General features: G+C 43.5%; 1 protein-coding gene across 3 annotated transcripts in view; it reads right to left on the minus strand.

The window, feature by feature from the left end:
* Positions 1-8454: 8454 nt before the first annotated feature.
* Positions 8455-13478, minus strand: part of ASTN2 (astrotactin 2) — a 661578-nt gene continuing 656554 nt past the window's right edge. For all 3 annotated transcript variants that reach the window (XM_077468007.1, XM_077468041.1, XM_077468112.1), the window contains one exon: positions 8455-9138. In XM_077468007.1, the coding sequence (XP_077324133.1) occupies positions 8901-9138 (238 nt within the window). In that variant the 3' untranslated portion in view covers positions 8455-8900. The remainder of the gene's footprint in view (positions 9139-13478) is intronic.

The following is a 13478-nucleotide window of genomic DNA, read 5'->3' on the forward strand; positions in this document are numbered from 1 at the left end:
TTATCTTCACTTCCTGTCTCATAGCCAAAACAGGAAGTGAGAGGAAATCCCTGCAAATCAACTCGGAGCTCCAGACTCCCCCCCCGCCCCCCCCACAAATCCGGTAGCTGCTGACTTTTTATTTAAAAGCTCCCCCAAGACCACGTCATCTGTCACGAAAAGCGCAGGGGAGAGCGACGTTTGCGCAAGTCCTAATACACAGGCTGCTACTTTTAGCCGGTCGGCTTTATTTTATGCTATATAACACATTCTTTGATGCAAGTGCAACCTCATTTTAAACCAATAAACACTGAAGATTTTACATTATGGAGGCCTTATCTCTTTTTGGGGCTCACATGTAATCAAATCCACTTTTTGGCGGTGGAATGTATATGTCTCATGATATCAGCCTTATATTCTTTTAATCATCGTTCTAAATAAAATTTGTATTAAGATATTTTCATCAAATATTTTTGTATTCTGATATTCATAGGCCCTAAAGGCCCCGTAGTGGAGAACCTTTCTCCTTTTATCTGAGATGGAACTGGGAGCGGGTATCTTTTAAGAGCAGGTATCTGCTCCCCCAAAAAATGCCAGTGGCATTGGAGGGAGGGGAGTTCAAACAAGCAGATATTCCCCTTCTGGGTAGAGCTCCGTTTTAAGGGATTCCCTTCATGACCTCCAGGTCACCAGAACTAGTGTCCCCAATGAAAGGTTTACTTTTCTGGGGATGACTCAAAATGTGAGATTTTCTTTTACTTTCACTTTCAATGATAATGGTAAACAGGACAAATTGAGAGGGAGAATCTCCCTAATGTGGGCACAGCACGGACAGCAATAAATATCTGACAGGTGTTCTAATCCATCCCCACAAGTTTTGCCTTTAGGTATAGTTTAAGAACAAGACATCACCTCCTGCCTATAGAGGGTGATTGATTTCCTGTTGAAATCAGAGGATCCTGGGACCTGTAGTCCTGTAGCTAACATCCACTGAATCTAAATACCCCTTTGGATCTGCAAATCCCATTGGGCTGAAATAACAAGACATTCTGGTGAAATTCTACTCACAGTAGTTATGGAACAATTTTTGGCTTGTTCCAGAACTATGCTTCTGCTTTATTCCAACCTGCAAGGCTAGCAGACATCTATACACCCAGCTCAGCTAAAAAAAACTTTGCTTTACCCCTACTGCCTGCAGACCTGACCTTGAGTATAAAGGGCCCCAACTTGCTAGCAGAAGAACTCAAATTGACACTCCCTAGTTAATACTTGTGCGCTTTGCAGTTTCAAGCCCGGGACACTGGAGACCACCGGCGCCGCCAAGAGAGACCCTGCAACACCATCTGGAGGCTCACATTTGGATCCTGTCACCTAATCTGACTCTTTATTAAAGATGTGCCTGCTTTTACCCTGTTCTTAGTAAGTGCATTACTTTACATTAAACATGTTAACTTATTGCTGTACTTAGATCTGGCGCTGCTTGTCCTTTTTATAATACTGTTTCAATAACTGCTGCCTGTATGTTGCTGCATGTAGATTGTGTTATTTTTTTAGTATTGCTTGAATTATTTAAAATGGTCAGTACAATCCTAATTAGTGGAATTGGTGTCAGGACCAAATCTGAACCCACAACCTCTGCTGAGTCCAGCTCTTCTTGCTGAGCCACCTGAGATGCTGGACAGCTCTCTGTCTGATCTATTGGACTTTCATTGCTTTGTCTCTTGTTTCAGGTGAACTTTTGCTCCTCCAATGAAATTCCTGATTTAAGCCATGTTTCTGCACTTCCTCTTTTTCAGATGATTGTGCTCTCTCCAGCTGATCTTTCTCCTTCGCTTACCTGCAACTGTTCTTATTTCTGCTACCACTTATTACCAATCTTTGGCTTGTTCCATAACTACGCTTCTGCTTGATCCCAACCTGCAAGGCTAGCAGACATCTATACACCCAGCTCAGCTAAAAGGACTTTTCTCCTTTACCCCTTCTGCCTGCAGACCTGACTTTGTCATCAACTCTTTTATCTAAGTATAAAGGGCCCCAACTTGCTAGCAGAATAACTCAACTTAACTCTCTCTAGTTAATGCTGTTTCAATAACTGCTGCCTGTATGTTTCTGCATGTTGATTGTGTTCTTCTGCGTATTTCTTTAATTAATTTAAAATGCTCAATACAATCCTAGTTTTTGGAATTAAGCTTACATTGTGCTAAATATTGTTGGTAACTAGAGATGGGTGAACTATTTGGGCTGAGCATCAGTTCTGCTCCCAATTTTTCAGGCACTCGGCAGGATGTCCACTCGCAAGGCGCACAGTAAATAGCTGCATGTTGTTTAGGAGCAGGTTGGGAAGCGGGACACTGTGTCTTCAACAATGGATGAGTCATCACTGGTAACTAGTTTGGTGCGCACGGTCTGCTTAGCCCTGTCTAAACCTAGACTTTCAGAAGTGTCGAGGGGCTTACAAAGTCAGGGCATCTCCAGGGGAAAAGCATCACTCAGAGGAGCCTCAGGGAGTAGTGCTACAATTCAAACATACAAGTCAACATAAAATAGGACTTTACATTTGACTTGTTTAATTATCTAATCAGTCAATCATATGGCAATGCACACTATCATACATACAGTGGTCAGTAGCTTCAGCTATGTTCACATCAAAAAAATATTTTGACCATAGCATGATTGGGGCTCATTGATAAAAAGGGTTGGTATAAGTATTTGTAACTGCTGAATTTTTTGGTCTAACATAAAGACTATGATAACCCCATTAACCACATTTTACAACTGTAGTGAGCAGAACACCATCTCAGAAAGATTGCACAACACAAAAGTAGAGATGAATTTTGCTTCAGCCGGGACACGTTCATCTAGCACAAAACTGCACCCCCTCCTCCACTGCTAATGCATGCCATGGAATGGGTTTACTGCCCTGTAGCCATTCTCTGCCCTCTTGCTCCACTGTACCCCTTGTCCCAACTCTGGGCCCCAGTCCAAACTTGGTAGGAAGCTGTCTGTGGCATGCCAAGGGAATCATCCTGACATCATTGACCAATTATGGCCACATGTTCATATTAAGACTGGAAAAATTTTGCCTAATGTCAGGACGATCTGACCTATGCTGTATCCAGTGGTGGTACTTCTTGCTGAGCCACTTGAGATGATGAATAACTCCCTCTCTGATCTATTGGACTTCCTTGCTTTGTCTCTGGTTTCAAGTGAACGTTGAACTCTTTGTTCCTCCTATGAACTTCCTGATTTAAGCCATATTTCTGCACTTCCTGTTTGCCAGGTGTTTGTGCTCTCTTTAGCTGATATCTTGCTCCTTTGCGTACCTGCAGCTGTTTTTATTTCCGCTACCACTCGTTACCAACCTTTGGCTTGTTCCTCAACTATGCTTCTGCTTGATCATAACCTGCAACCACTTGTTACCAACCTTTGAGTTGTTCTTTAACTACACTTCTGCTTGATCCAAGCCTGCAACCATATATTATCAACCTTTGGATTGTTTACTTTCTCCACTTCTGCTTGATCCTTACTTGCTATATCTGCTACTGCACACCGAGTTGCTCACCTCCTGGTGAGGTGATCCTGAGGACTGTGATCTATTATTATTATGCAGCAAACCCCATCTCCACCATCAGGACCTCTAATGAATAACGGCTAGTGCTTAGATCCTGCACCTCAGATGAGCCCATGTCATCTTCCAGGGTGACCTGCTTGTTTACTTATCCTGCTGGTCAGTGGAAGCCTCTCTACTGCTGTAGCTACTGGTCTCTGAGGCTGACCCCTGACACCAGGTCTGATGAATCTCAATTTCTCTTGAGGCATAATAGATATTGGATCATGAATCTCTGGACCCAACCTACCTTGTGTTAACAGGCAAGGCTGGTGGTATAATGGTATGGGGAATGTTTTCTTGACAAACTTTGGGAATGTTACCAATCAATCATTGTTTGAATGCCTCAGACTTGTTGCTGACCAAAGATGTCCCTTTATGGTCACAATTTAGTATACTGTAGTGTCTCTAATAAAGAGGTTGGTGAGCAAATGTTCAAATGATAGTGTAGCTTATAACTTTACAAGCATCATAAAAGACCATAAAACATAAAAACTGTGTAGAGCTAACATCACACCTTTTCTATGCCTGTCTGGCAGAGGAATTTTCTGATATCTGACCCTCATATAAAGTCTATAAAAACCTTCGGTCTGCAGATAATAATTGTTATACATGTGAGGTTTGTGCACAGTAATCAAAAGTAAAGCAGTAGAAGGGTTTTCTTCTGTATTATGGTGGCTGTTCCTGGGGAGGAAAGGTCTTTTATTCCGTTGCCTAAAATGAAATACATACATTATTAAACTAAATGGGTTCTTAGCATTTTCAAAACATTTTTTTTTATTGTCGGACTTTTGGGGTGTGGAAGTACGACTGTAACAGCATCAGTTGACTGGCCATTCCCAAGCTGGAAGGTGATGGCTCAAGATGAGGAATACCCTAACATGGTGACCTCAGATTCAGAACTGTTCATGGAGTTTTGGTAGATTACCACTGTTACATTGTAGTCCCCTGGACCCCAGATTCTGGGGGCTTTCCACAGACCCGCTAACTGACATTATTGGACAGAAGATTAGTATAACACTCCTATTTCGACATAAGTTTCTATGTGATGTGTCTTTGTGAAGTGTCTTCTATTGTGATGTAGAGGGATGTGGGATTTCAAGTAATAGCATCAGTTGACTGGCATATCCAATCTGGAAGGTGATGGATTAAGATAAGGAGTACCCTAATATGGTGTCTTCAGGCTCAGAACAGTTCATGGAGTTTTGGTGAATGACCATTGTTACAATAGTCCCTTGGACCCCAGATTTTGATAGCTTTCCATAGATCTGATAAGGGACAATATTGGATAGAAGGTTAGCATTGCATGCTCTTATTGTAACATAAGTGTCTTTGTGATGTTATTATTATTATTATTATTATACAGAATTTATATATTGCCAACAATTTACCAGAACTTTACAACATAAGGGCAGACAGTACAATCCCAATACAATTTAATACAGTAGGAATCAGAAGGCCCTGCTCATTCGAGCTTACAATCTAAAAGGGAGGGTCAAGAGATACAAAAATGTAAAGACGGTGGGAGATGGATTAATGAAGAAAAGAAAATTATAGTTGTTAGGCGGGGGTGAGGTAAACTTCTCTGAAGAGAATGGTTTTCAGGGATCATCTAAAAAGCAGAAGGTCTTGGGGGAAATTAAGAGAATGATTAAGTTGGTGACTTAGCTGGGGGCAGAGTTATGGACAGCTTTGTAAGTTATTGTTAGTATATCAAAATTATTTTGTTGGTTAAAAGGCAGCAAGTGGAGGGATCGACAGAAAGGAGAAGCAGACATTGAGGTAGATAAGTCTGGTGGCAGCATTAATGATGAACTGAAGGGGGGATAGCCCCCCTAAAGGTAAGCCAATGAGGAGGAAGTTGAAGTAGAAGTAGTTGAGGCAAGAGATGACCAGGGAGTGAACTAGAAACTTTGTGGTGTCATTGGTTAGGAAGGGGCATATTTTGGAGATGTTGCGGAGGTTGAGGCAGCAAGCTTTGAACATTTAAAGGATAGTTCAGAGTCCAGGATTACATCTAACACCTTGCGGGGATGGGTTGATAGTTGAGCAGTCAATCTTGACAGAGAAATCAGGGGAAGAAGCATGTATGGGAGGAAGTATTAGAAGCTCGGTTTTGGATAGATTGAGTTTGAGGAAGTGGTGTGACATCCAGACTGATATGCCTGTTAGTAAACTAGTGACGTGTGAGGAGACTGATGGAGTGAGCTGAGGGTTAGAGAGATAGATTTGGGTGTCATCAACGTAGAAATTGTATTGAAAGCCATGGAAGGCTATCAGCTGATCCAGGGAGAAATTATAGATTGAGAATAGGGGAGGTCCAAGAACAGAACCTTGGGGGTACCCTGACAGAGAAAGGAAGAGGAGAAGAGGAAGTAGAATTGCTAATGATACTGAAGGCCATGAGATAGATAGAATGAAGACCAAAGGAGTTTTTGAAGAGGAGGGAGTGGTCCACTGTGTCAAAGGCAGCAGAGACGCCCAGGAGCATGAGTACAGAATAGTGTCTGTTGGTGTTAGCCATTAGCAGATCAATTGTGAGTTTTAGGAGAGCAGTTTCCGTGGAGTGTTGACGGCAAAATCCGGGCTGAAAAGGGTCAAGAAGGTTGTACTTGTGTCTTTGTGAAGGGTTTTCTGTTGGGATGTAGAGGGATTTCCTATTTCAAATAGTAGCATCGTCAGTTGACTGGCATCTTCAATCTGGAAGGTGATGGTTGAAATTGAGGATTACTTTACGATGGTGTCCTCAGGCTCTGAACAATTTATGGAGTCTTGGTGGGTGACCATTGTTTAACAAAACAGATGCAGCGCTAATAACAAGCTCACAAATGAAAATTGGTGATCAATTCCAAAAAGAAAAAATGTGACAAAAAAAGAAAAACTAATGCAGAATCCCATTAAAAGAAATAGTGAAAAAATCTAAGTGTCCACACAGATCAATGAAGCAATAATAGTGACATCTGTGATATGTCTTCAAGAACATGCAGAGTGCATCCTCATCACCACCAAAAGTGTATGAATTGCCTGCTTACCAAAAGGCCATGACTGCAAAAACAGTCTCGCCCAGCCTCGGGAAATAAGGTTTCCCTCAACCCTATAGATACTCCGGAGCCTCCGTATATTGTAGAAAATACTCACAAATATAAAACAAAGAGAACTTCCATAGTGTAGTATGGAAAATCTTTATGTTTAATAGAAGAAAAAGTTTGCACTCACATATTAGTAGTCATCTAACAGCCGAAAGGTTACACGGGGTAGATAAGTGTCCAGTGCGGTTTCACCAATCGTCTCGCTCTACTTCCTGGTATATCCATCCACCGTCTCACAGCCAGTGTGATGACGTCACCATCAAGGCCCCACCCTGATGGCCATTGTTACGTTGTAGTCCTTCAGAGCCCAGATTCTGGATACTTATCTTAAACCCACATAGCTGGGTGTTGCCACTGACTACCCCCTTGAACCCCCCCCCCCCCTCCCCAGTGTTCATCTACCTGGCACTAGGCTATATGTATATGCTATAAGGGAAATTTTTGATTAGTGCTCTAGTTAGGGGTTTAATACATGCTCATTTTTGCAAAATGAGGGAATAACATTAAAAAGGGGTACCTTCCATGATGGTATGATATGTGTTTCACCATTCATTTTAAACCCATAAAAATACAGCATTTGATGGTCAAAAAAAAGCAAAAAGTGCAGATCATAGAGTTCGGGATAGGTGGGCTTCTAGGGTCTGTTTTAACTGCTAAAAACCATGATCGCAGAGCATTTGATGTAACTTTGACAGGAAGTATTGCCTGTCTAATGCAGCAGTGGGCATGAATTTTGAGTATACCCCATATGGCTGCCTTTGTTGCTTATAGGGAGTGGTAAATGCAGGGATCAACCCCCTATTTTTATCACTCCCAAACAGTAACCATAACCCTGGCCTTAGGGTTTTTTTTCTTATAAGAAAGTGGAAGGCTACGGCAACTAACAACCCAAATACAAAACTTTTGTAAAGACCCATCTTCAGCTTAAGGAAGGGGTGGTGTACCGGGGATGGTAAAAATACAGTTCAACCACCTGTTTTCACTACTCCTCAACTGCAAGTGTAACCTTAGCCTTAGGGTATTTTTTTTAGTAAGTAAGGAGAAGGCAAAGGCAACCAACCAACCCAATGCTATTTTTTTAAAGACCCCATCTTTATTAGCTGGAATGCCAAGGCAATCAACCAACCCAGTGCAAAATTTGTTTAAAAACACCCTCATCTTTAGCTGGGATGTCAAGGCAACCAACCAACACAATGCAACATTTTTGTAAGGGCCCCATCTTCTTTAGCCGGGAGGCCAAGGCAACCAACCAACTCAATGCAACGTTTTTGTAAAGACCCCATCTTCATTAGCTGGAAAGCCAATGCAACCAACCAATCCAGTGCAAAATTTTTACAAAGACCCTGTCTTAATTAGTTGGAAGGCCAAGGCCACTATGCAATTTTTTTGTCAACATTAGCTGGAAGGCTAAGGCAACCAACCAATTCAATGCAACATTTTTGTAAAGACCACATCTTCATTAGCTGAAAGGCAAAAGCAACAAACGAACCCAATGCAAACTTTTTGTACAGACCCCATCTTCATTTACTGGAAGACCAAGGCAACCAACCAACCCACCCAAGGCAAATTTTTTGTAAAGAACCTGTTTTTATTTTACCTGGGAGGCCAAGGCAACCAACCAACCCAATGCAAAATTTTTGTAAAGACCCCATCTTTATTAACTGTTAGGCCGAGGCAACCAACCAACCCAATCCAAATTTTTTTTTTCAATAGCTTTACATTGATACACAAAATTCCATAAACTGTTCCCTCCCTTGTAATAGGCAGTTGACACCAAAATTGTATTGTAGGAAGATGTTTAATGCACACCGGTTGTAGTACTATATGCACAGGACTGAGCAGGTTTAAGTGAACTACAAAAAGCAAAAAAACAAAAAATAGAAAATTCCCTGCATCATTTCCACACTAACTGGAAAATTAAAAGGCAACGAAAAAAATAGAAGATTTGTCACACCTCCGTCCAAGGAGTACATGGTGTAGTAGTGGCTTTGCTGGTACTCTTCATGGGAATTAACAAAATATTTATTTAAAAAAAAGGTTTCTTGGTCTTTTTTAAGGATTTTTAAAAATGAGTTATGTGTCTCCATAGCACCTTATCTGTCCTCAAAGAATAAAAGTCACTACGACGTTCACCATTTCTTGGCTGCTTTTATGACGTTACCCTGGCATGACCATTGATGCTCTTGCCAGTCCTTCCAGAACAAGGTTGGCTTCCTCGGCCGCAATTATCGGCCTTTAGAATCTCCATAAGTGTTCCGAGGCATGGACACCATTTTCTCTTCGCATGTAAATTTGCTGTCTTTTAAAATGCTGTACAAAACAAAGCCTGAGGTTCGCAGGTCTTCGCTGTGGCAGATCAGGTAAGGAATGTTGTCTATCCGGCGTTGGATGTGCGCGCTTCGTAGAAGTCCGGAGCAGTGGCTGCTGACTTTTTCAAGTCTTCGGAGAACAAGATGGGCTTTACTACAAGAGAAGGGAAACAAGGTGATTTAGGTAACAAATAACATGAAACGTAATCCCTTCCCGGTGTCCCTTTATCCCTTTAGCTTTCAGGACCGTTTTTCCATTTTCTGCAAACATGTTTAAAAAAATTTTTTAGGCCTGAAGATTACATAAAGCCCCAAAAATATTATATACAGTTCATCAGTTTAGAATTAGGAGGAGGTCTGGTTCTAGAATTATTGCGCTCTCTCTGCTGTGTGTGGTAATATGTGACGTCATCTCCCGTCGCCCGGAGTTCCTCGTGTGTTCCACGCCTCGGACTAACGCTCACTGCTCTACATCGGCCAGCTCTGCACATCTAATACAGCCCCCAGGAGCAGACACACGCCTACAGGACTCCCCCAGCGCAAGGGATACAGATGACACATCGAGGGTCTCCCTGGAATCTTTACATTGCCTGTTAATGTACCACTTAATGTGAGTGTTTTTAACCACCTGTGCATTAAATAAGAATTTTACAGTCTACACTCAGAGGTGCCTCTCTCTCTTATCTTGTGGCAATATGTAACATGTGTAAGGCAATCAACATTTTCATGCGTAGATGCCCCTGACGCATTGGGTTTACCTTCGTATGTGCATGGGGATGGGGCCTCAAACTTTTTTTGAGTGATTTTATGTGCTTGGGTGTACCTTTCCTTTTTACAATTTTAAAATATTTTTTCACTTCAGTTTCTTCATTACAAAGTCCCCTATGTGATTTTTTTTTAGTGACGCCTTCTCTTTTACCAGTTGCCGACCGCCGCACGACGATGTACGTCGACAGAATGGCACGGGCAGGCATATGGGCGTACATGTACGTCCCTGCCTTCCCGCGGGTGGGGGGCCCTATCCGGCCCCCCCCCCCCGGTGCCAGCCGCGGTCGGAATCCGTTCAGGAGCGATCCGGGATGAGGGGGCGGCCATTCGTTCATGGCCACCCCCCCGCGATCGCTCCTGACGAATGGAAGTGCAGCGTGACATCACTTCCTCTCCTGTAATGTAAACACAGGCAGAGGAAGTGATGTAATCTCTCCTCCGTGTCGGTATTTTTCGTTCCGGCACCGAGGAGAGAGGATCGGTGAGTTGCACCAACACTACACAATACAGTAGAACATGCCAGGCACAATCTCACCCCCCCCTTCACCCCCCGATCACCCCCCCAATCACCCCTGCATGCACCCCCAGTCACAGTGACACCAATTGAATTTTTTATTTTTTTTGCATTGGTGTCATTTGTGACTGTAATAACTGTTAGGGCAGTTAGGGTTAGCCCCCTTTAGTTCTAGGGTACCCCCCTAACCCCCCCAATAAAGGTTTAACCCCGTGATCACCCCCCGTCGCCAGTGTCACTAAGGCTGGGTTCACATTGCAGCGGTTTATGAGAACGGATGTGATTCGCACCACACTGCAGTGCAAATCACATCCGATCTCTGTGCGATTCGAGTTCAGCCATACAGATAGTATGGCTGAATTCGCATCGCACCCGCCGCACCCGCCGCACCCGCCGCAAACTCGCACGGGACCCTTTTTTTGGTCTGCAGCAGAATCGGATCATATGGGTGTTCACACCATGCGATCCGATTCCTGTCCGAGTTTGCAGATCGCACTACGATATGCAAACTGATCTGGGGGTGTCATTAACATTTCACTGACACTCCCAGCAGTTCGCATAGGGCAGTGTGATGCGGGAACCCGCCGCGGATTCGTGGCGTTCCCGCATCGCTCCAGTGTGAACCCAGCCTAATAAGCGATCGTTTTTCTGATCGCTGTATTAGTGTCACAGGTGACGCTAGTTAGGCAGGTAGGTATTTAGGTTCGCCGCAGCTTTTTATAGCGCCAGGGACCCCCATATACTACCGCATAAAGCCCCCGATTGCCCCCTAGTTAACCCTTTCACCAGTGATCATCATATAACTGTTACAGGTGACGCTGGTTGGTTAGTTATTTTTTTATAGTTTCAGGGCACCCGCCATTTATTACCTAATAAAGGTTTAAACCCCTGATCACCCGGCGGGTGATATAAATTTGAGGGTCAGATAAGGTCTGCGTCGCCCCAGGCAGCGTCAGGTTAGTGCCAGTACCGCTAACACCCACGCACAAAGCATACACCTCCCTTAGTAATATAGTATCTGATCAGATCTATATTAGCGTCGCCAGCAGTTTAGGTTTCCCAAAACGCATTGTTAGCGGGATCAGCCCAGATACATGCTAGCACCTGCGTTTAGCCCCTCCGCCAAGCCCAGCCCAGCCCACCCAAGTGCAGTATCGATCGATCACTGTCACTTACAAAACACAACACACATAACTGCAGCGTTCGCAGAGTCAGGCCTGATCCCTGCGATCGCTAACAGTTTTTTTTGTAGCGTTTTGATACAGTCGCTGACAGCCTAGGTGCTTTTTTACCTGTGAGTCTCACTAGTGTACCCCTAAATTTAGGGGTGTCTACTTTCCAAAATGGGGTCATTTGGCGGGGGTTTGTGCCATCTTGGCATTTTATGGCCTTCAAAACTGCGATAGGTAGTGAGGAGTAAAATCAAAAATTTACACCCTTAGAAATCCTGAAGGCAGTGCTTGGATTTCGGGGCCCCGTACGCGGCTAGGCTCCCAAAAAATCCCACACATGTGGTATCCCCGTACTCAGGAGAAGCAGCAGAATTTATTTTGGGGTGTCATTTCACATATGCCCATGGCATGTGTGAGCAATATATCATTTTTTTTTAACTGTAAATTTTTATTATGAGATGAAAGGAAGAGTCAGAAGAAAGGTACATAGCCAAACGGGCATACCCTGGCAGTAAACTTGTCAAACAGGTAGGGTACATACAGATACAGGTATGCAGGTATGGTGTACAACACAGTAACATATCAAAATTCTAGCAGGATACTCGGTTTTAAAGGAAGGGGAGGTTTGCAAAGGGGAGGAGTGAGGATATATGAGTACAAATAAAAAAATAAAAATAAAAAAAAGCAGGTATAACCAGAGTTTGATTTACTCACATGGTATAGGCAATAACTGAGTGAGGGAGAAAAATCATATAAAAAAAAATGTACGGGTATAGGTACCTTGGGTATACTCTTGAGTATAGGTAACATCAATCTTTAGGAGCAGATATAAAATGAATATGATATCCCGGGATGTTCAGTGTAATGGGCTACTCCTGGGGTCCGCTATCCAAAGTTTCCAGGCATACAGGAACTTATCAGTTGTGAGGTTAGATTTAGCAAAGGCGTATTCGAATCTAAAGTGGGTATTCAGCAATATGAGGACTTGTTTCAGGGTCGGGGAGTGTACAGATTTCCAATTTTTTGCAATAGCTAGTCGGGCAGCGATAAGGATGTGGGTCAGTAGGGCGTGCAGGTGGTGCGGCCACGAGAGGACAGATATACCCAATAGTAAGTCGGTGGGAGAGAGCGGGAAAGTTATTTTACAAATCTGGTGTATTAGGTTTTTAATTTTTTTCCAGAATGGTTGTATACGGGGACAACCTCACCAAATATGTAGTAGTGTACCTCTGTCACCGCAGTTCCTCCAACAGTTAGGCGAGGAAGAGGGAAGAATTTTAGCCAGTCTGGTCGGTGTGTAGTACCAACCGTGGTAAAGTTTCATCAGAGATTCCCAATGGGAGATGCAGTGAGAGAAGCGTGTCGGAGCATTCAGAGCCTTCTGCCATGTTTCTGGTGGAACTACGTGTTGCAGTTTGGATGACCAGTATTCGGTGCGTGCGGGATCAACTTCTGGGTCTGGTGAAGTGAGTATTTTGTAGATGAGAGAGATGCCTCCCTTTTTTTGAGTTTTATTCCCAAAGAACTGTAGTAGGGGGTCCTTGAGTGGGTTCTTGGAGGAAAGAGGGAGATTTGCTAGGATGGACCTGATCCGGAGATATAAGAAGAATGTTGTGGAGGGGACATGATATTTGTGTTGTAGTTGGGAGAAGGATAGGAGAGGAAAATAATGCGTTCACATTAGTGAGCCCAGCTGCGACCCAGACCCCTATGGGGAGATCAAGGGAGAATACTTGGAGGGCTTCTAGGGGGACCAGTGGGAGGAGTGCCAGGGAGACATGAGCAGTGTTTTGAAAGTATGTTTGCCATACTCTAAGGGATGCGTTAATTTAGTCAAGTGGGTAACGAGAAGGTTTAAAGCGCAACCAGATAGCTGTCAAAATATTCACTGGATCCGTTGTTAAGATAGCAAGTTCTATTTGCTTCCAGGTAGGTTGTAGGTCTGAGGACCACCATGTTTTGAGTTGGTCTAGTAAGATAGCTCGGTGATATGCTTTGAGATTAGGGGCCCCCAAGCCACCAAAGCGAGTGGGTGTCAGG

Source organism: Lithobates pipiens, unplaced genomic scaffold (genome assembly GCF_037356315.1).
Source record: "Lithobates pipiens isolate NorthernLeopardFrog02 unplaced genomic scaffold, aLitPip1_a1.2 Scaffold_1, whole genome shotgun sequence".
Taxonomy (NCBI): domain Eukaryota; kingdom Metazoa; phylum Chordata; class Amphibia; order Anura; family Ranidae; genus Lithobates; species Lithobates pipiens.